Below are 20330 nucleotides of genomic sequence, written 5' to 3'. Positions count from 1 at the left end.
AATCGACTCAGAATCAGTTTCTGATTCGATTCAGCCATGTCCGTCTGTCCGTCCGTCCGTCTGTGAGTCCATGTGTTCTTGTAATCTAGGCACAGGTCGTATTTGTTATCCAATCATCACGAACTTTTGCACATATCACTTTTTTGGTCCATGGACGGACGCTATTGGTTAAACGCTTTTTGTAAAAATCGGTTCTGATTTAGATATACAGGGTGGCTGATGAAAGCCGCTACCAAAAAAAAATGTAATAACTTTTTTTCTATTTAATAATAATAATTTAATAATTAATTTAATTAATTAATTAATTAATTTAATTAATAATAATTTAATAATTAATTTAATAATTTAATTTAACATGAATAAAAGAAAAATGTATTCCATACACCGAAAAAAAAATGTAGCAATATTCATCATTGTAGCAATATTCATCAGCCACCCTGTAGCTCCCATATATATGTGTCGACCGATTTGCCCTTAAATGGCCGTAGAGCTACAATTTTCAACCGATCTGCACAAAATTTGACACGGAATGTTTTGCTTTTGATTTTGTAGGGTAGGTGTAGGGTATTATATAGTCGGCTCCGCCCGACTTTTGCCTTTCCTTACTGGTTTTATAATGCGTCATGAAAGGATTTAAAGATAAATCATATTGAATTTTCAGGCCGGAACCAAAAATACAAAATGAAATTTTGTTAATATTAATATAAAATTTGAAAGACATTTTTTTCCCCTAAAGGCAAAATGCTGCTCAGGTCGTCGCATTCCCGAAATTATTTTTTTTTAAAGAAAGATTTTTATTAGTTTCAATAACATCTTTTCAAACAAAAACATTTTTTAAAAATTTTTTCTATAGATAGTTTACAATAAATATTGCTTGACCCTCGATTCCCTTGTCCAATTTGGATGAAATTTTATGTATTCATAATTTGGAGCATTTATATTGACGTATACATTTTTCTAAAAATAATTTTATTTAAAGAAAATTAAAAAATTTAGGGAAGAAATTGGATTAAAGCAATTAATTAATTTTTTATACCCTCCACCATAGGGTGGGGGTATACTAATTTCGTCATTCTGTTTGTAACACCACGAAATATGCGTCAGAGACCCCATAAAGTATATATATTCTTTGTAAGTTGATCTAGCCATGTCCGTCCGTCTGTCTGTCGGAATCATGCTAACTTTCGAAGAAGTAAAGCTAGCCACTTGAAATTTTGTAAATGGGCCAAATCGGTCCATGATATAGGGATTATAAATGGGCCAAATCGGTCCATGATATAGCTGCCATATAAACCCATCTTGTTTCTTGACTTCTTGAGCCTCTAAAGGGCGCAATTCTCGTCCGATTTGGCTAAAATTTTGCGCGAAGTGTTTTATTATAACTTTCAACGACTTTGCTAAGTATGGTTCAAATCGGTTCATAATCTGGTATAGCTGTCATATAAACCGGACTTGGACCTTGACTTCTTGAGCAAATAGAGCCCGCAATTCTCATCCGATTTGGCTGAAATTTTGCATGAGTTGTTTTTTATGACTGAATAATATTTCAATAACTGTGCTTAGTATGGCGCAAATCGTTACATAACCTGAAATAGCTGCCATATAAACCGATCTGGGATCTTGACTTCTTGAGCCTCTAGAGGGCGCAATTCTCATCCGATTTAGCAGAAATTTTCTGAATTGATCAATAGCTTGATACAGCTCCCATATAAACCGATCTCCCGATCTTGCTTCTTGAGCCCATACAAGGCGCAATTCGTATCCGAATGAACTTAAATATTACCCAATGACTTCTACAATGTTCAGCATTCATTTATGGTTCAAATCGGACTATAACTTGATATAGCAAAACAGTTCTAATTCAATATTCTTTGTTTGCCAAAAAGAGATACCGCGTAAGAACTCGACAAATGCGATCCATGGTTGAGGGTATATAAGATTCGGCCCGGCCGAACTTGTCACGCTCTTACTTGTTTATTTCATGTGCCGAAAAAAATTTAGTGGGCATGGAAAGAAAATAGTTTTCAACTGTAATTACGTATAAGCTCTCCGTATCTCTAATTTCTAGTTCTACCACCTTTTCTTACTTTATCACCAATAAATTAGGAAAAACTTTAGCCATATACGGCAATAGTTGAATGCAACTTTTACCGGACATCTTTTCCATCAAAAACTGATCTTCGATCGATTTTGATAGAGTTTGCAGGATAAATTAGCGGCACCATTTAAGAAGAACGTAGATGGCCCGTCGTAAAAATCAGTTAAAAAAATTTTTAAAATTTATAGTTGCTTAATTTTTGAAATTGTTTGCGTAAAATTTTATGGAAATAAAAGTCATTTAAAACCACCACAAATAATAACCTGTTGAAGTCATAAAATTAGTTTACGAGCAAATTGAAATGAGCGCAAAAAAATTCATCGATGTATTCAAGTTTATTTGCCAAAACTATCACTATGAAACTAAGAAATTCGCAAAGACAACCACATTTTGAAGTCTTTGAAAGATTAGGAGCGTCCTATAAATAGTGTGTTGGAAAGCAGTACAAAATTCAACACTGACTTTAAACAAATATCACCGCCGATGAGCCAGTTGCAGCACCCAGTAGCGACCACAATTTTCAAAAAAAATTTTAATATCTGTACCCATTTCGCGGTAAAAAAAGAATTTTGGCAATTTTCGATTTTTAGAAAAAGTGGGGTGGCCCCACCCCCCCAAAATAAAATCCTGGCTACGTCCCAGGCTCCCATATATATCACTCATCCGATATGAACTTTTATAGATGTAGTAGTCATAGTTTTGGTCCAATCTTTACAAAATTTTGAATGAGATGTTTGACGTCCCAATATGTGAGCAAAATATTATCAAAATCGGTTCAGATTAAGATATGGCTCCCATATATATCTTTCATCCGATATGGACTTTTAAGGCTGTATAAGCCACAATCAGGACCCGATCTTTAAAACGTTAAGCATGAGTTGTTTTATTTTACGTCCCGATATGTGTGTATAATTTTATGAAAATCGGTCCAGATTTAGAAATAGCTCCTATATATATATCTATATTTTGGACGCAACAGAAGCAGCATGAATCAAAAGCTGGGTATTGTGTCAGTGTTCCGACGACACTTTCGAAGCAATCTCTCTTTTGTCGCTCACTTTCCTCGCTATAACCAACATATGGATGACGTCTTTTCCTACAACATCGCTATCTATTAGTTTAATGACGGTCTCAATAGACAACCATTTTCATTTATTTTGTTGGTAATGGCTATTACCAACATACCATGTTCGTTTTTCACCATTGATTTAAAATTTTACTCTAAGTAATGGGGGAATATCCTACTGAATGGAATCAGCACTTTTTTTTGCTTTAAAATCTATTAAAAAAATCTTAAAAAAATTTAATAGGCTAAAAATATCGCGAAAAGTGAATATAGTACCAGCCTCAACTCTTAAAAAGATGTTGCACAAATGGTCAAATGGCTTACCTTACTTCAAACGCCATATGTATAATTGTGTCAATTACTTTAAATTTAATTTGCAAATTTATAACACTAAATTAACTGTATTGTTCTCATTGGATATTGGCATTGTATGATAATGAAGTACAAAGCGAAAAATATTTGTTTTTTTTTTTTGTCAGACAACATTCCCTGCACGCGCGTTTTTTAGTAGCTTTCGAAATAACAAAACCACAGCCGCAGACCACAATTTGCTAAATTCAGAAAAAACGCCTGCAAAGGCACAAAAGCATTTGTATGAATAGAATAAAAGCTAAAATAAGTTTTAAATCTTATAATCTTCTATTATATAAACATTAAAGTGTTGCGCTTTGTCTCATTGCTGACTTTTGTCTTATTTGCTGGTTGGCTTCACCAAATATGCCACACGATTCAGAGATGACGCCTTCAAACCTTAAGTTGTTGGTTGCAGCCGCTTCTGCGGGGAAGAATAACCTCATTGTAGGAAGTGATGATAATGCACCTCACCAGATATGGGGAAGTTCGGATGTCAATGAAAGCAGTGAGCTGCTTATCGAATGTATTATAAGTTGCAATCTGTCGATTTGTAATAAAGGGACTTTATTACCAGGAACAGGCAGGAGGTATTAGATATTACCTTTGTATCGGAGAAGTTTGGATGACCACAGCTTCTCTGATCATCGTTATATTAGTTTCAACCTTGGAGAAAATACTGCAGAAGTGGTCCCTCCGCTAAAGAGAAGAAAGGCAGATTGGGATAAATTTCGGCACAAATTCTGGACGTCTATTCCTTCTAGACCCGAAAAGAAAGGGGAAACTGTGGAGGATATAGGCATAATGACCAAGCGGATCACGAAGGCCCTCAATGTCTCCCATGTGTCAGCATGTCCTAGTGCAAAGCCAAGGGACAAACAGCGATCGACATGATGGACCTCAGAGCTGGTTGGTCTAAGGAAGGACATCGGAAAACTCTTCAACAGAGCGAAAGCCCCAAGAGCACCACACGATTGGAACATCTACATGGCTGAGATAAGAAAATATAAGGGCGAGCTGATTTGGGCTCAGAATAAATCCTGGATAGAATACTGCAGCTACGTGGAGGATACATCTGAGGCCTCTAGGCTAATGAAGATTCTGTCCTCGAGACTTTTTATGGAGGGGTAAATGGATGGACAATGTCTAGTGAGGAGGAAATTGTATAGACAATGTCTAGTAAGGAAACACTAGAACTACTCGTTGATACACATTTCCCGGGATATTCTCCAACGGACAACGTGGCGCCAGAAGAGGTTGTCACTGATATGCATTCGTCGGTGGCCATTAGGGAAATTGTGTCTGAGCCGAAAATCCTTTGGGCGATAAGAAGTTTCGACTCCTTTAAGCCGCCAGGCCCTGATTATGTATCACCGGTTGAATTACAAGCTGTGTCTTAGACTGGCTCCCTGGCCTAGGAGATATACTCTGCTTGCATCAGAATGTCATATATACCTGTGGGATGGAGGGATACTAACGTCATTTCATTCAAATCCACTGAAATAGCCCTTCACGACCTAGTCGAATACATAGAGCGTTCTATCGCTGTCAAGGAATATGCAACGGTAGCATTTCTTGACATTGAATGTGCTTTCAATAATGTAAAACCGACGTCAATCATGAAGAAGTTGGAGTTTCTAGGCATCAATTCTACCGTAAGAAAGTTTATTTATAACTTACATACTAAAAGACGAATTACGGCAGGCTTGGGATCTGGGGATCTAAAAAGATGGGTCAGCAGAGGAACTCCTCAAGGAGGTGTACTGTCTCCACTACTTTAGAATATAGCCATTAACAATATATTATTGTCTCTGGAAAAAAAAGGTGTAAAATTGTTCGGGTATGCAGATCACGTGGCAATTGCTATTAGGGAAAAGTTTCCCAGCACTCTAAGAGATATACTTCAGGAAGCTCTAGGTGCGACAACAATTTGTTCTCGACAAAAGTAGTTCTTTTCAGCAGTAGATACAAGTTACCTACAGTGACACCTGTCTCCTTGGGAGGAGAAAATGATTGTTTTGCTGGACAGGAAATTGAACTTCAAATCCAACATTTTGGAAAGGGCAAGAATGGCAACTCTTGCCCTATACACCTGCAAGACAGCCATTGTCAAAAGTTGTATATACAGTATATACAGCAGTTGTCAGACATATAACGCTATATGTTGTTGTGGTCTGGTGGACGGCGCTTCAAAAGTCCACCTACTATTCAATAGTCAACCGGATCCAAAGGATGGCTTGTTTATGCATCACAGCCACACTGAGGACTACACCATCTGATGCACTGAATTTAATGCTACATCTAATGCCTCTGGACATTGTGGCTAGACAAATTGCTGCGACCACTGCCGTGTCTATAAGGGAGCTTCTTTTTGGTCATGTAACGGTTACAGACACTGTATTATTCTTGATACAATGTCCAATGTTGTAGTCAGTGTGATAGATAGTGATAAATAAGTACTGTACCACTGTTCCTGATAGGACCGATTGGAACTATGATATCTCTGGTAATAGAAGTTACATAGACTTCTATACGGATGGTTCTAAACTAAACGACCAGGCTTTGGGTGTACTCTAAAGATCTAGAACTGATCAGGGTGTATCAAGCGGAGATCCTTGCAATTAAAGAAGTGGTGGAAGTGTCAACGACGATGGGCATAAATATCTTCTCAAACAGCCAGGCAGCCACTAAATCCCTGGAGAACGTATTTCTGAACACAAAAACTTCCCTCGACTGTCGCAGATCTCTCAACGAAATGACTGAACATTTCAAAATTTTACCTGTTCTGGGAGTCGGACCACATAGATATCTCAGGGAATTGTAAAGAGGACGAGCTTGCGAGACTAGAAACTTCCATACACATTCCCGGGAAACTAGAATCTGTGGTCATACCCACAGATTCTAGTTTCCCGGGCGACATGTAAGCTAAGCTTTCACGACCAGGCCCGAAGGACAAGGAATGATAGATGGTCACAAAGATGGGGCTGTGAGTATTCCAAAACTATGTTGTCTTATCTATACTTGAAGATGTCTACCGCTTTGCTGTCACTGGTTAGAACAGACATCTCAGTCATTGTGTGTCTCATGACATGTTAATCGGAAAACATGCTGACAGACTGAAGGTTGATAATAACGACTTTCGATGAAGAAGAGACTGCAGAACACCTTCTCTGTGTGTGTCCCGCACTGGCGGTCAGAAGAAGTTTTCCACTTTAGGTTCTTATTTCTTTGAGAACCTGTCTGATTTAGCGGATGTGAACATTCAGTCAGGATCATATTTTCCACCACTGTTGCGCCAGTCACTGCTGAGATCGCCACGAGTTCATGTTCACAAGGTTCGTTCGATCTCGTCTAGATGAGTTTTCTTACGCATCCAGGGGCAGTTGAGAAAGCAGTGGAAGCTCTACATCTAGTTTGCTAGATACTTGGGTCGTGGACGAACTATATCGGTAGAATAGAACTCCGTCAGACTTATTAAGTTCTGTGAGGTAGTCGGAGTGTAGGACGAATACGGTATGTCTCCAATTGTCATCAGTATGTTCCAATCTATTTATTATTTTAGACCCTTAAACTCCCAAGTAAGGATTTAGGATCTAAAGAACTACTTGGTATCCATGTTTGCTTCATTGAGAAGGGTTATTCTAATTTTTGACTGAATTTAGCGCTGCGCTTATATAGATCTCTCCAATCCCATTTAGGGCGGAAAGAAACATTTCAATTGAACATTGAAAGCTATAAGTATGAATCGTTTCCGAAAGCTATAAGTATGAATCGCCCATAGTCCTGCATCGGACTATGGGCGAAATGGCCGATTTAGCGCCGCAAAACTAGATTAAGCTACAATAAAAAACAAAACAAAAAAAATTGAATTTTTTGTGTTTTTGGTTTTTCTTGAAATATGCAATATTTTTGCATTATTAAAAAGTATTTTTAAACCCACTGCCGTAGGATGGAGGTATACTAATCGAATCTTTCCGTTTGCATTACCTCGAAATATTGCTCTGTGTCCTATAAAATGTATATATGCTTGATATTCTAAGTCGATCTAACCAGATATCACGATAGAGGGTGAACGAATAATGCTAGCCAGATCCCCGATATTGGTAGTCATGACAAAAAACATCATGAAAAATTTCAGCCAAATTGGATAAGAATTACGCCCTCCCGCGGCTGAGGAAATAAAGATCCAAGATATGTTTATATAGCAGCTGCACCAGGTTATGAACCAATTTGAATCATACTTAGCACAGTTGTTGGAAGTGATACCAAACACCACGGGCAAAATAACAGCCAAATCGGAAAAGAATTGCGCCTTCTAAAAGCTGAAGAAGTCAAGACCCAGGATGGGGTTATATGTCAGCTATATCAGGTTATGAACAGATTTGAACCATACTTAGCACTGTTATTGGAAGTGATACCAAAACACCACGTGTAAAATTTCACTCAAATCGATCTAACCAGATATCACGATAGAGGATTAACGAATACAGCTAGCCAGATCCCAGATCGGTTTATATGGCAGCTATATCAGGTTACATACCGATTTGTGCCATAGATAGCAAAGTTATTGGAAGTCGTAACAAAACACCTCATGCAAAATTTCAGCCAAATCGGATGAGAATTGGGCTCTCTATAGGCTCAAGAAGTCAAGACCCAAGATCGGTTTATATGACAGCTATACCAGGTTATAAACACAGTTGTTGGAAGTGATACGAAAACACGACGTGCAAAATTTCAGTAAAATCGGACGATAATTGCGCCCTCTAGAGGCTCAAGAAGTCTAGACCCAAGATCGGTTTATATGGCAGCTATATCAAAACGTGGGCATATTTGAACCATACTTAGCGCAGTTGTTGGAAGCGATATCAAAACACCACGTGCAAAATAACAGCCAAATCGGAAAAGAATTGCGCCTTCTAAAAGCAGAAGAAGTCAAGACCCAAGATTGGTTTACATGGCAACTATATGAATTTTATTATCAAAATGCGTGCTCTGTTAAGAAAGTTCATCGCGTTAAAAATATGTTCAGCGATGAAGCTCATTTTTGGCTCAATAGGTACGTAAATAAGCAGAACTGTCGATTTTGGAGTGAAGATCAGCCAGAAGCATTGCGAGAGCTACCAATATGTCCAGAAAAAGTCACAGTTATGGGCTGGTGGCATCATTGGACTGTACTTCTTCAAAGATGATGCTATTCGTAACGTAACTGTGAATGGTGAGCGCTATCGTGAGATGTTATCCAATTTTTATACCCTCCACCATAGGATAGGGGGTATACTAATTTGGTCATTCTGTTTGTAACTACTCGAAATATTCGTCTGAGACCCCATAAAGTATATATATTCTTGATCGTCGCGACATCTTATGTCGATCTAGCCATGTTCATCCGTCTGTCCGTCCGTCCTTCTGTCTGTCGAAAGCACGCTAACTTCCGAAAGACTATAGCTAGCCGCTTGAAATTTTGCAAAAATACTTTTAATTAGTGTAGGTCGGTTGGTATTGTAAAAGGGCCATATCGGTCCAAGGTTTGATATAGCTGCCATGTAAACCGATCTTGGGGCTTGACTTTTTGAGCCGCACAGGTCTCCAACATATAATATAATTGTGGTCCAAACCGGACCATATCTTGATATCGCTCTAATAACAGAGCAAATCTTTTCTTATATCCATTTTCGTCTAAGAAGAAATGCCGGGAAAAGAACTCGATAAATGTGATCCATGGTGGAGGGTATATAAGTTTCGGCCCGACCGAACTTAGCACGCTTTTATTTGTTTTTATTATTTTTTTTTTTTTTTGCCCAAAATACAAACGATTGACTTGCATTGTATGTGGTTTCAACAACACGGTGCCACATGCCACACAGCACGCGTAACAATGGACTTATTGAAAGACGAGTTGGGTGAACATAATATATCACGTTCGGGACCAGTCAATGGGCCCCCTAGGTTGAGCGAATTAAGGCCTTTAGACTTTTATTGAGAGGCTATGTTAAAGTTCATGTTTATAAAGACAGCTCCCCTCAATTGATGTATTGGAAGACAACATTGAAGCAAATATTCGTGAGATACCTCCCAAAATGTTGGAAAGAGTATGCCAAAATTGGACTAAGCGGATGGACCATTTGAGGATAAATAGCGGTCAATATTTGTTTGAAATAATCTTCAAATATTAAATTATATGGAACGTACTATCGATTCAAATACATATTTCATGAATTTTTCTGAATTTTATGTGTTTTTGTTTTTTGAAAAACTTTTCTATAGCTCCTAAAAAATCACCCTTTATATAAGCGTGACGTTAAAGTAATTTTATAAATATAGAAAAACTAGTTGAAACGACAAATAACATGTTTTATATATCAATAATGAAAAGTACTGTCAGGGGAAAAAACCTTATTATGTCTTAAGTTCTTGCAAGAATTTATAGCAGAACAAGTAAAAGTGCGTTAAATTCGTCCGGGCCTCCCCCATAGATAACAATTGTCAAATTCTTTGCCCGGTATCTTTCTATGGGCAAACAAAAACGTATGCATAAGAACAGCTATGCTATTAGGGCTACATCAGATTATGGACATATTCGGGATAAACATGATTTGGATGATGGAGACTATAGAAGTCATTGTGTAAAATTTCAGGGTTGCGCTATAGAGGGTCAAGAAGTATAATCGGGAGATCGGTTAATATGGGATCTATAACAGTTTTTGAACTGATTTGGACCATTTTTGAAGCGTAGGTTGAAGGTAACAATAGAAGTCATTGTGCTAAGTTTCAAATCGGATTGCGCCCTCCAGAGGTTCAAGAAATTAAATCGGAAGATCGGTTTATATGGGAGCAATATCAGTTTATGGACCACTGTTGTTGGAAGTCATAACAAAACGCTGCTTGTAAAACTTCAGCCAAATCGGATAAACAAACATGGGCCAATTTGCCCATTTACAATCCCAACTGACCTACACTAATAAGAAGTATTGGTGAAAATTTTCAAGCTTCTAGCTTTAATCCTTCGAAAGTTAGAGTGCTCTCGACAGACAAACAGACGACGTGGCTAAATCGATGTAGAACATCAAGACGATTAAGAACATATATAATTTGTTGGGGTCGCAGATCAATATTTCGATGAGTTACGAGTCGCCAGTCGTCTAATGGAGCCTGGCGCAACCGCCGTAATTCACATATTAAATTTTAACACAATCGAAAAAAATGTAAAGCATGAAATTGCAGGTATCAAGAAATGTAAATAAAATTTTTTTAAATTTGAATAAAAATTTTAATTTTAATTATGAGAGGAGTCAAACATGGCATCACTCAAACTCATCTGACACATTTTCTCAAAACAGTTCGAACCGAGCTAACATACGAGAGAATAAAAGCAAGTTCAACCGTTCACTGTTGATTTCCAACAAATTAGTATTGATTTGCACATAATAATAAAACTGTTGTTATGTTGACTGACACCTACTATGACAGATCGTTCAACTGTTCTCGTCGTTTGTAACACACATCAACTCTGAGTTGTTTATTGCTGCTAATTTTTCGTTGAATTCCCACTTAAACCGCTATAGGCTGGTCTAGTAAATAATCTAGGGCATATTGAATTCGGTCTGACTAAACTTTGGCCACAGTTGACCGATATTGAATACTATTCCAATTTGTTTACATTTGAGTGACTCGGAGACAATGTGATAATGAATGATTTCCATATGAGTAGAATGAGAAAATCAAATATTTCTGTTTATATACACTTCGAGAAACGTACATATGAGTTGATAGCGCATGCATGTTTTGATTTTATATTCTATTAAAACAGTAAATCAATTGCATCATATCAAATAATTACCTCTAGGTAATGATTTTTTTGAGGTTGGTAAGGGCATGTCTCCTAACAAACCAATTGGAATTGGAATGATTTTGGATTGATTGGTAAAAAGCATCATAAAAGGATTTAAATTCAGTTTTCCAAATATGTTAAGTTATGCTATGTGGTCGCCTGCATCCGACTCCCTTCGAATTTTCGATCCATTGTGGTACCATAGGGAGGCCACCGTAACACAGAGTTTAGCATGTTCGGATTTGAATCGTGGCGAGAACATCATAAAAAGTTCAGCTGTGGTTATCCCCTTCTAATGTTAGTGACATTCGTGAGGTGGGAAGACATAACTACATGCTGTCTATGCAATACCTTTTGGGCTGTTATCACAGAGACCATCCAAATCATCATCTTCAACCGCCCAGAAGCCTTAAGGTAGATCTACATTATCTAGAGGGTGAGGTTGAGCACTACAAGAGAGAATCTCTAGATCAAGCGGGTGTAGACATCATTCATGCAGACAGATGCGGTGAAAAACTACCGGTTGAATGTAGTCCTTGGAGAACAACCGCCGCTTATTGCACCTGAAGAAATTGAGATCCCCCGGCAATCCGGAGTAGTTCTGGCTCAATTACGTTCCAACAGATGCAGGCGCTTCAACTCCTACATAGCAAGGATTGATGCCGACGTGCAAGACGAATGTCCCGATTGTGACCAGGGACCACATGTTACCTGTTTAACTGCCCAGCCAGACCCACTCGACTCAGACCCAGATTCCTCTGGACGCAGCCCATTTTAGTCGAAGAGGTCCTGGATCTTGCCACTCAACAGAATCAAGCAGACGAAACATAGAACACAACAAACTGCTACAACAACAACTGTACCATCTGGTATGACAGCCATGCAAAAACTTGGCTATATTTGCCGTTAAGACTTGGCTATAAAAAGAAGCCCTTTATCTTTGAGCTTAAACTTGAATCGGACAGCAATCAGTGATATGTGAGAAGTATGCCCCTGTTCTTTAATGGAATGTTCATGGACAAATTTGCTTTTCCATTTGTGAAACTCAGCGTTGAACCCGCCAAATTGTTATAGAAAAAACCTTATATCTTGCGAATATTCACATCAGCTTATTCAGATAAATCTTTGAAGAAATAAAAACCTAGAGTATAACTGTTTCTGCTTGCCTGCGCAGCAATAATTTCATTTTCCTTTTCGTCCTCACACAAATCCTGTGGTTTAGAGCGGAAGATTCATCTGAAGATGAATTGATTGCATTGTGGCACCGATCTCTGTCTGTAAGGCCATTCAAATATACATTTTATCGATATCATCAATGTATCAGCATTTTTACAGTGTACTCCTCATGAAATCTCACTCGGATTTTCCCGCAAAGTACGAGATGGCCCAGAAATGAGCACAATTTCTTTGACTAAAAATTAAACAAATCACTTGCTAACATTTAGTTCTAATTTAAACGTAGAAGAGTAAGCTGGCATAGGCGCTAAATAACATACTGGACGTTCGCGCACAATCAACAAAATGAAGTGGCATTTTTGTAAGCGATTTCTACTCGGCCTTATCACTAATCTGAAGGTGATAATTATATAAGCACTTAAAAATTTTCTTCAAATATAGCTGTATTGGCCGCCATTGTTATTGTGAGTGTGGTGGAAGCTGGTACATCGACCAGCGATGTGGCCCAAAATATCGATCGTAATATTTTTGCTTCTGATTTCTACAATTCTGTGGCCAGCGAAAAATTAGCCGACAATGTGGTCGTCTCACCGGCAGCTGTGCAAATTTCCATGGCTTTGGCATTTTATGGTGCCAAAGGTAAGACTGCCACTGAAATGCAAACTGGCTTGAGATTGGGTTCCGCCGATCCTGAAATGGTAGTGCGTCGCTTCGGCGATTTCCAACAGACCTTTGCTCGAGACAATAATGTTCGTTTGGCCAACAACATTTATATCAACGAGAATCTTGAATTCAAGCAAAAGTTCAAAGACGTTGCCCAACGCAATTTCGATTCGAACATTGAAAAAGCCGACTTTCATCCACCCTACAATAAGAGGACAGCCGAACGCATCAATAAGGCCATGGAAACCAAAACTGCTGGCAAAGTCACAAACATCTTGGACCACAATCTGCTGCAGGACCTCACCGAGGGTGTTATTGTCAATGGCATTAGCTTCAGTGCCCCTTGGCAGAAGGCCTTCCGTACTGATAAAACTTCACGGCGATCCTTCTCAACCGGCGGTCGGCAGTCATTCCAAGTTGACACCATGTGGACTTTAAACAATTTCAAGTATGGCGAATTTAGGAGTTTGGACGCCACGGCGGTTGAAATGCCCTACCAGAATAATGACTTTTCTATGGTTGTTATTTTGCCCAACCGCAAGGATGGTTTGCGTGACTTGGTGCAGACATTGAAGGGTAAGAATTTGGTTGCTCTCCTCGACGAAGGCCTCAGCTCACAGAAGGTGGAAATTTACTTGCCCAAGTTCAGCATATCATTCAATACTAACCTGCAGGAGCCTTTCAAAAAGGTAAAAGGCGAGTGGCATTGGGACTCCACAACAAATCATTCGGCTCATTCATAAAGATTTTTTTGTACAGTAATAAATTTTAACCCTTTTCACAGCTGGGTGTCACTACCATGTTTACACGCGAGGGCGACTTTGGCAACATGTACCGCATGTTCGTTAGCCACTACATCAACAGTGCCAATCACAAGGCCTATGTAGAGGTTGCTGAAGCTGGCACAGAGCAACCATTGGAATCTGGCGGTGAGTAACTCTGGCCATATGCAAGCCACAAGCATGGCTCAAAAATTAGTTCACCGTGAAAGAACATCAAAACTAAATTCCATATCCCTCTGCCATCTCCCTACAGGTCTGAAGAATCTCTTTTCACGTACCAAGAAATTGGATGCCGATCATCCGTTTGTCTTCTGTGTCAAACACAAAGATTCGATCATATTTATGGGTCATGTCGCCAATTATGCCTATGTATGATTTTGTTGCGATTTATATTAGAATAAAAATTATAATCTCAAGTGAATGGCTATAGCGATAAATAAAATCATATGTAATTACCCAAAGTCTAATCGTTATACGTTGTTAATTGTGAAACAAACAAATTATTCGAATGGATCTTAGATGACAATCAAAGGGAGATTCACATGAATTTATATGTGCTCATCCATCCCGCTTATCAGTACAAGTCGTAAACACCACAAATGTGACATCTTTACTAAAACAACAAACGAGATTAGAAAAGAAATACTGGCATAGCAAATCTTTGCTTAAATGAAATCCTCTTTGCTCTTCATTAGAAATCAGTGCAGTATAAATTGAATAAACAAAACAAACATTAGTAAATGTTGTTAATTTAAGAATATATTCAGTCTGGAGCTAGCAACCACAATCACAAGAATATTTATGAAGAGAACTTTATTTCTCTTCAATGTCTTTTCAAATGGGAAAAAAGACTTGGCGTTTTTAATTCGCACTGAACTTCTCTCTATGGTCCATTATTTCAAATGGTTTAAAGTTTTAATATGTTCAAAAACCCATTTTTGAGTATCTTTCACTTATTGTACCCTCCACCATAAGCTGGGGATAAACTAATTCCGTCATTCCGTTTGTAACAAAAATAATCGTCAAAGACCCCATAAAGTATATATATTCTTGATCGTGATGACATTTTAAGTCGATCTAGGCATGTCCGTCCGTCTGTCGAAAGCACGCTAACCTTAGAAAGAGTAAAGACGGGAGCTTGAAACTTTGCACAAATACTTCTTACTAGAGAAGGTCAGTTGGAACTGTTAATGGGTCATATGTTTTGATATAGCTGTCATATCAACCGATCTTGGATCTTGAATTCTTGAGCTTCTAGAGGGCGCAATTCTTATCCGATTTGGCTGAAATTTAGAGTGCCGTGTTTTGTTATGACATCCAATAACTGTGCCAAATATGGTCTATATCTATCCATAAGCTGATATAGCTGCCATATAAACCGATACTGGATCTTGACTTCTTAATTTCGTCATTCTGTTTGTAACTACTCGAAATATTCGTCTGAGACCCCATAAAGTATATATATTCTTGATCGTCGTGACATTTTATGTCGATCTAGCCATGTCCGTCCGTCCGTCCGCCTTTATGTCGAAAGCACGCTAACCTTCGAAGGAGTAAAGCTAGCCGCTTGAAATTTTGCACAAATACTTCTTATTAGTGCAGGTCGGTTGGGATTGTAAATGGGCCATATCGGTCCATGTTTTGATATAGCCGCCATATAAACCGATCTTGGGTCTTGACTTCTTGAGCCTCTAGAGTGCGCAATCTTATCCGATTGGAACGAAATTTTGCACGACGTGTTTTGTTATGATATCCAATAACTGTGCCAAGTATGGTTCAACAACTGTGCCAAATAAGGTTAAAATCGGTTCATAAGCCGATATAGTTGCCATATAAACCGATCTGAGAAGGCTTCTTGAGCCTTTAGAGGTCGCAATTATTATCCGATTTAGCTGAAATTTTTTACGACGAATCCTCTCATGACCAAACGTGTTTATTATGGTCCGAATCGGTTTATAGCCTGATACAGCTTCCATATAAATCGATCTCTCTATTTTACTTCTTGAGCCCCCAAAGGGCGCAATTCTCATTCGAATGGGCTGATATTTTACACAAGTCTCCAACATATAATTTAATTGTGGTCCAAACCGGACCATATCTTGATATCGCTCTAATAGCAGAGCAAATCTTTTCTTACATCCTTTTTTTGCCTAAGAAGAAATGCCGGGAAAAGAATTCGACAAATGCGATCCATTTTGGAGGGTATATAAGATTCGGCCCGGCCGAACCTAGCACGCTTTTACTTGTTTGGATCTGTATTTGTTTTAAAATGAGTCATAGATGGAGAGAGGAGAATTTTATAATTAATTTTTATTTTAAACATTTTCTTAGGGATATCTTATTTGAAATAAGAGAAAAATACATGAAAATTTTGTGTTTAGAGAAAGTGTCTTTGTTTTTTATCTTCAGGGAACATTTTATTAAAAATTTTGTTCTAAGAGAAAATTTCTTTGAAATATTATCTTAAGAGAAAATTATGTCTTTAGAGCATCGCCCGGTAGCCTAGTTAGTATCATGCTCTGATTTCAGTGCAGGAGTCGTGGGTTCGAATCCCATCAGAGGCCTGGTCTGTCGCTAATATGGAACGGCGTGCCACATACCGACACCACTTGGTAGAGAAGTTTTAACATTACATTAGTAAGGGGATAACATCCGTTGAAAATTGTTATGATGTTCACGCCGGCACAATGAACTAAAATTCACTATTGAGAAATTTTAGTTAAAATCTTTTTTTTTTGCAGAATATTTGATTAAAACTTTGATTTTAAACAAGATGTCACTTAAATTTTGACTTAATCTAAATTTTATTTATATTAGGCTTTAGAGAAGATTATATTGGAGTTTTGTTTCTAAAGATTTATACATAAAAGTTCCATGTTTTGGGATTAAATTGTATGCAATGATTTTATGAAGTTTTTTCAGGAAAAGTTTGATTTGATTTTTTTTGTTTCTCTTTCGAGACGAGCTCAATGATCGGAGTCTTTTCTTTGCAAATGGAAAAGGAAAGTTGGAATTCGCAACACACACCAGCCACAATAGGACCCGTTTCGTAATCTGCTTTAGAATTACTCATCAGCCATATTAGGTGTGAGGGTTTCAAGGGCCGTACGTTGGTATGTTATTCTTATACCGAATTTATTGCAAAAATACCTCTTTAATTTAAATTTTTACATTAACCACGCTCGACAACCCGGTCTATTAGCTGTACTTTTCCCAATGCATGTGTTTTTGTAACAGGGAAGATTTTTTGTCTCCACAAATTACACTACTCCCATGGTATACACATGATTCTGTGAATCTGTTGGAAGTTGTATTGATGGCTGCGAACGCTAGACAACGGAAACGGCTCTCGCTGTTGCTCCGTGTGCCCGTGTTCGAATCCCGGCCGGGCTCTTCCGATTTTTTTCATTTTCAAATTTCTTGGCTGTTCGAGTAAAGATCATTAAATTTTACAAATTTTGTTTGTTCCTCTTTCGAGACGAGCTCATATGTCGGAGATTTTTCTTAGGCGATTTTCTTCTTTTAATTGGTTTGAAGTTTTTCAACAAAAACACCTGGCAGCACTGCTGTCTCTCGACCATAAAATGCATCAAAAATAAACACGAGATGAGTCGTCCAATTAAGATGTAATGAATGCATCAACATATTCGAATAAAAATCTTTTTTATAGAAGCAATGGAGATAGAACATCTGTTGTGTGCCTGTTCTGCACTGGTAAACAGAAGAAGTTTCACCCAATGTTCCTATTTCTTTGAGGACTTGTTTAAGTTTGCAGATGTGAGAATTGGAGAGTTATTGGGCTTTCTAAAACGATATATAAGGCGTGCTCTTTTTTATACCCTCCACCATAGGATGGGGTTATATTAATTTCGTCATTCTGTTTGTACCTCCTCGAAATATTCATCTAAGACACCATATAGTATATATATTCTTGATGGTCATGACATTTTAAGTCGATCTAGCCATGTCCGTCCGTCTGTCTTTCGAAAGCACGCTAACTTTCGAAGGAGGAGCCGCTTGAAATTTTGCACAAATACTTCTTATTAGTGTAGGTCGGTTGGGATTGGGATTTGCACGAGGTATTTTGTTATGACTTTCAATAGCTGTGCTAAGTATGTTTCAAATATGTCCATAACCTGGTGTAGCTGCTAAATAGATCGATCTGGAGTCTTGATTTCCCGAGACTCTCTTCAGGGAGCAATTCCTACCCGATTTGGCTGAAATTTTACATGACTTGTTTTGATATGACTTCGAATAACTGTGTTAATAATGGTTCAAATCGGCTTATAACCTGATATAGCTGCCATAAAAACCGATCTGCGACCCTGAATTCTTGCACCTCTAAAGGGCGCAGTTACTATCCGATTTGGCTGAAATTTTGTAGACCATGACCATGACCTTCAACATACGTCTAGAATATGGTTTATCGGTTAATAGCGAATCGGTTTATAGCCTAACACAGCTCCCCTATAAACCTATCTCCCTATTTTACTTCTTCCGCCCCTAAAGGGCGCAATTCTTACGAGATTTGGCTGAAATTGTACACAATGACTTCAAATATGATCTCCAATATTCAATTCAATTATGGTCCGAAATGAATCATAACTTGATATAGTTTCAATAACATAGCAATTCATTTCTTTTATCCTTTGTTTACCTAATAAGATATACCATGAAAAGAGCTCGACAAATGCGATTCATGGTGGAGGATATATAAGATTCGGCCTGGACGAACATAGCACGCCGTTACTTGTTTCTTCCTTTCTGTGGTACCACAATGGACAAAAATGTCTCATTGAGTCTTATTGTAGACTGCCACTTTAACCTATGGTCTTTATAAGGTGAAAACATGAACTTATTTTTTTTTTTGCTAAGTCGGTAAATGGCTTCTAACGTTTTTCTATTCATTCCTCTTACACCACTGTGCCTTGATACCCAAAATAATGCGAGTCCTTTCAAATGTAGCGTAAGCGTGAACTACACTTTTCCAATCCAGAACAGTCTTTAACTTTACCGCCTAGGATTTTATTAATCTAATAGGCATTCACAACTGCAGATTTCTTAATAGCACCATAAAATTTAACGCATTAAGTGAACGGTCAGAACTTCGTTTGCTAGACGGAGTGGTGTTGCGGCAGGATATTCACTCTTTCATATGGTGACCAATAAGTATGATCCTTCAACACACGCTTTTTGTAGTACCAAGTTCTTTATTGCTGCGCTACAAAAAGACCTTTAAGATCATAGTTTCAACTGAGATGACATATCTTTTTGACAAACCCTACGGATAAATTTGGTGGAACCAAACGAAATCGCTATCTAGAAAACCAGTCAAATGCTATTGCAAAACAAACACATATATTCTGCCTAACTTTAAGGAAAGGGCATTTCAAGTTAGTTTCATTGATAGAAAAATATAGAATATTATACAATACTAGGATAATGGCATACTTTAAGAGATTTAAGTAAAATCATGACTTTCGCAAAAAATAATTAGTATGAAAGAAAAATTAAAAAACGATTTTAAAAATAAAACTATAGGCTAAAGACTAATTATAGTTTATAAAAAATAGATATCCTTCAGGATAACCACATTTTTAGACGATCGTATTGAGAATATGAACACTTATCAGCAAATTTGCTAAATATATTATAGTTTAACTTTAATAAAGGGGTGTATTGTTCTTCCATTTGTAATATAAACAGATACTTCAAGACAGAACGAATTTAGCGATCAAAACGTGTGGAAATTTAAAATTTTTAAAAATCAAAGTAAAGGGTGATCATCCTAAACCCAGTTCGCACTTTAATAAAATTTGTTTGCAATAGATCAATTATTTATAAGCCAGCAATACTGTCTAGCGCAAAAAACAGAACCAGCAGTATTAGTAATTGTAATTTAAGGTGGTCATAAGAATAAACAAAATTCTTATGGTCAGATTGTTTGATATTCGTTTCATTAGTTTTATCGTTTTATTGAAGAGTTTTTCCATAGTTCAATTGAAACTGGCAACTTCTTTGTCAAAGTAACAGATCAGTAATCTGAGGAATGTCATCATGGCGCAATGCATTTTCATTAGCGAACTAATTCGAACCAGTTTTCAATAAATAATAGTTAACTTTGATTTCTTGCAATCAACGCTTTTCACATTCTTAAATTATGCAAAATCCAATAAATTTTATTATGCATATGTAATCGTGCAACAAATTGAGAGTGAACTTGTGTAGGTCGTGTACAACTTGTTAATAAGATAAAGCATGGGATTTTAATAAAATTGTCAATTGCATTTAGGTGTAAATAGGAGGGTACAAGTGTTCGTAGAACATGCAAGCCGGAACATTTTCAGAAGCAAAGAATACTACTTA

General features: G+C 37.6%; 2 protein-coding genes across 2 annotated transcripts in view; one reads left to right on the top strand and one right to left on the bottom strand.

The window, feature by feature from the left end:
* LOC106085256 (protein prickle) overlaps positions 1-20330 on the bottom strand; it is a 571237-nt gene that overhangs the window by 539204 nt on the left and 11703 nt on the right. The window lies entirely within an intron of this gene.
* On the top strand, positions 12771-14431 carry LOC106085258 (serine protease inhibitor 42Dd). Its single transcript, XM_013249414.2, has 4 exons — positions 12771-12880; positions 12961-13871; positions 13967-14111; positions 14218-14431. Exons 1-4 carry the CDS (start codon positions 12865-12867, stop codon positions 14337-14339), a joined length of 1194 nt encoding a protein of 397 aa, XP_013104868.2. The 5' UTR covers positions 12771-12864; the 3' UTR covers positions 14340-14431.

This window comes from Stomoxys calcitrans, chromosome 5, assembly GCF_963082655.1.
Source record: "Stomoxys calcitrans chromosome 5, idStoCalc2.1, whole genome shotgun sequence".
Classification (NCBI taxonomy): domain Eukaryota; kingdom Metazoa; phylum Arthropoda; class Insecta; order Diptera; family Muscidae; genus Stomoxys; species Stomoxys calcitrans.
The sequence above is the reverse complement of the archived record's forward strand: the minus strand, read 5'-3'. Positions and strand labels throughout refer to the sequence as shown.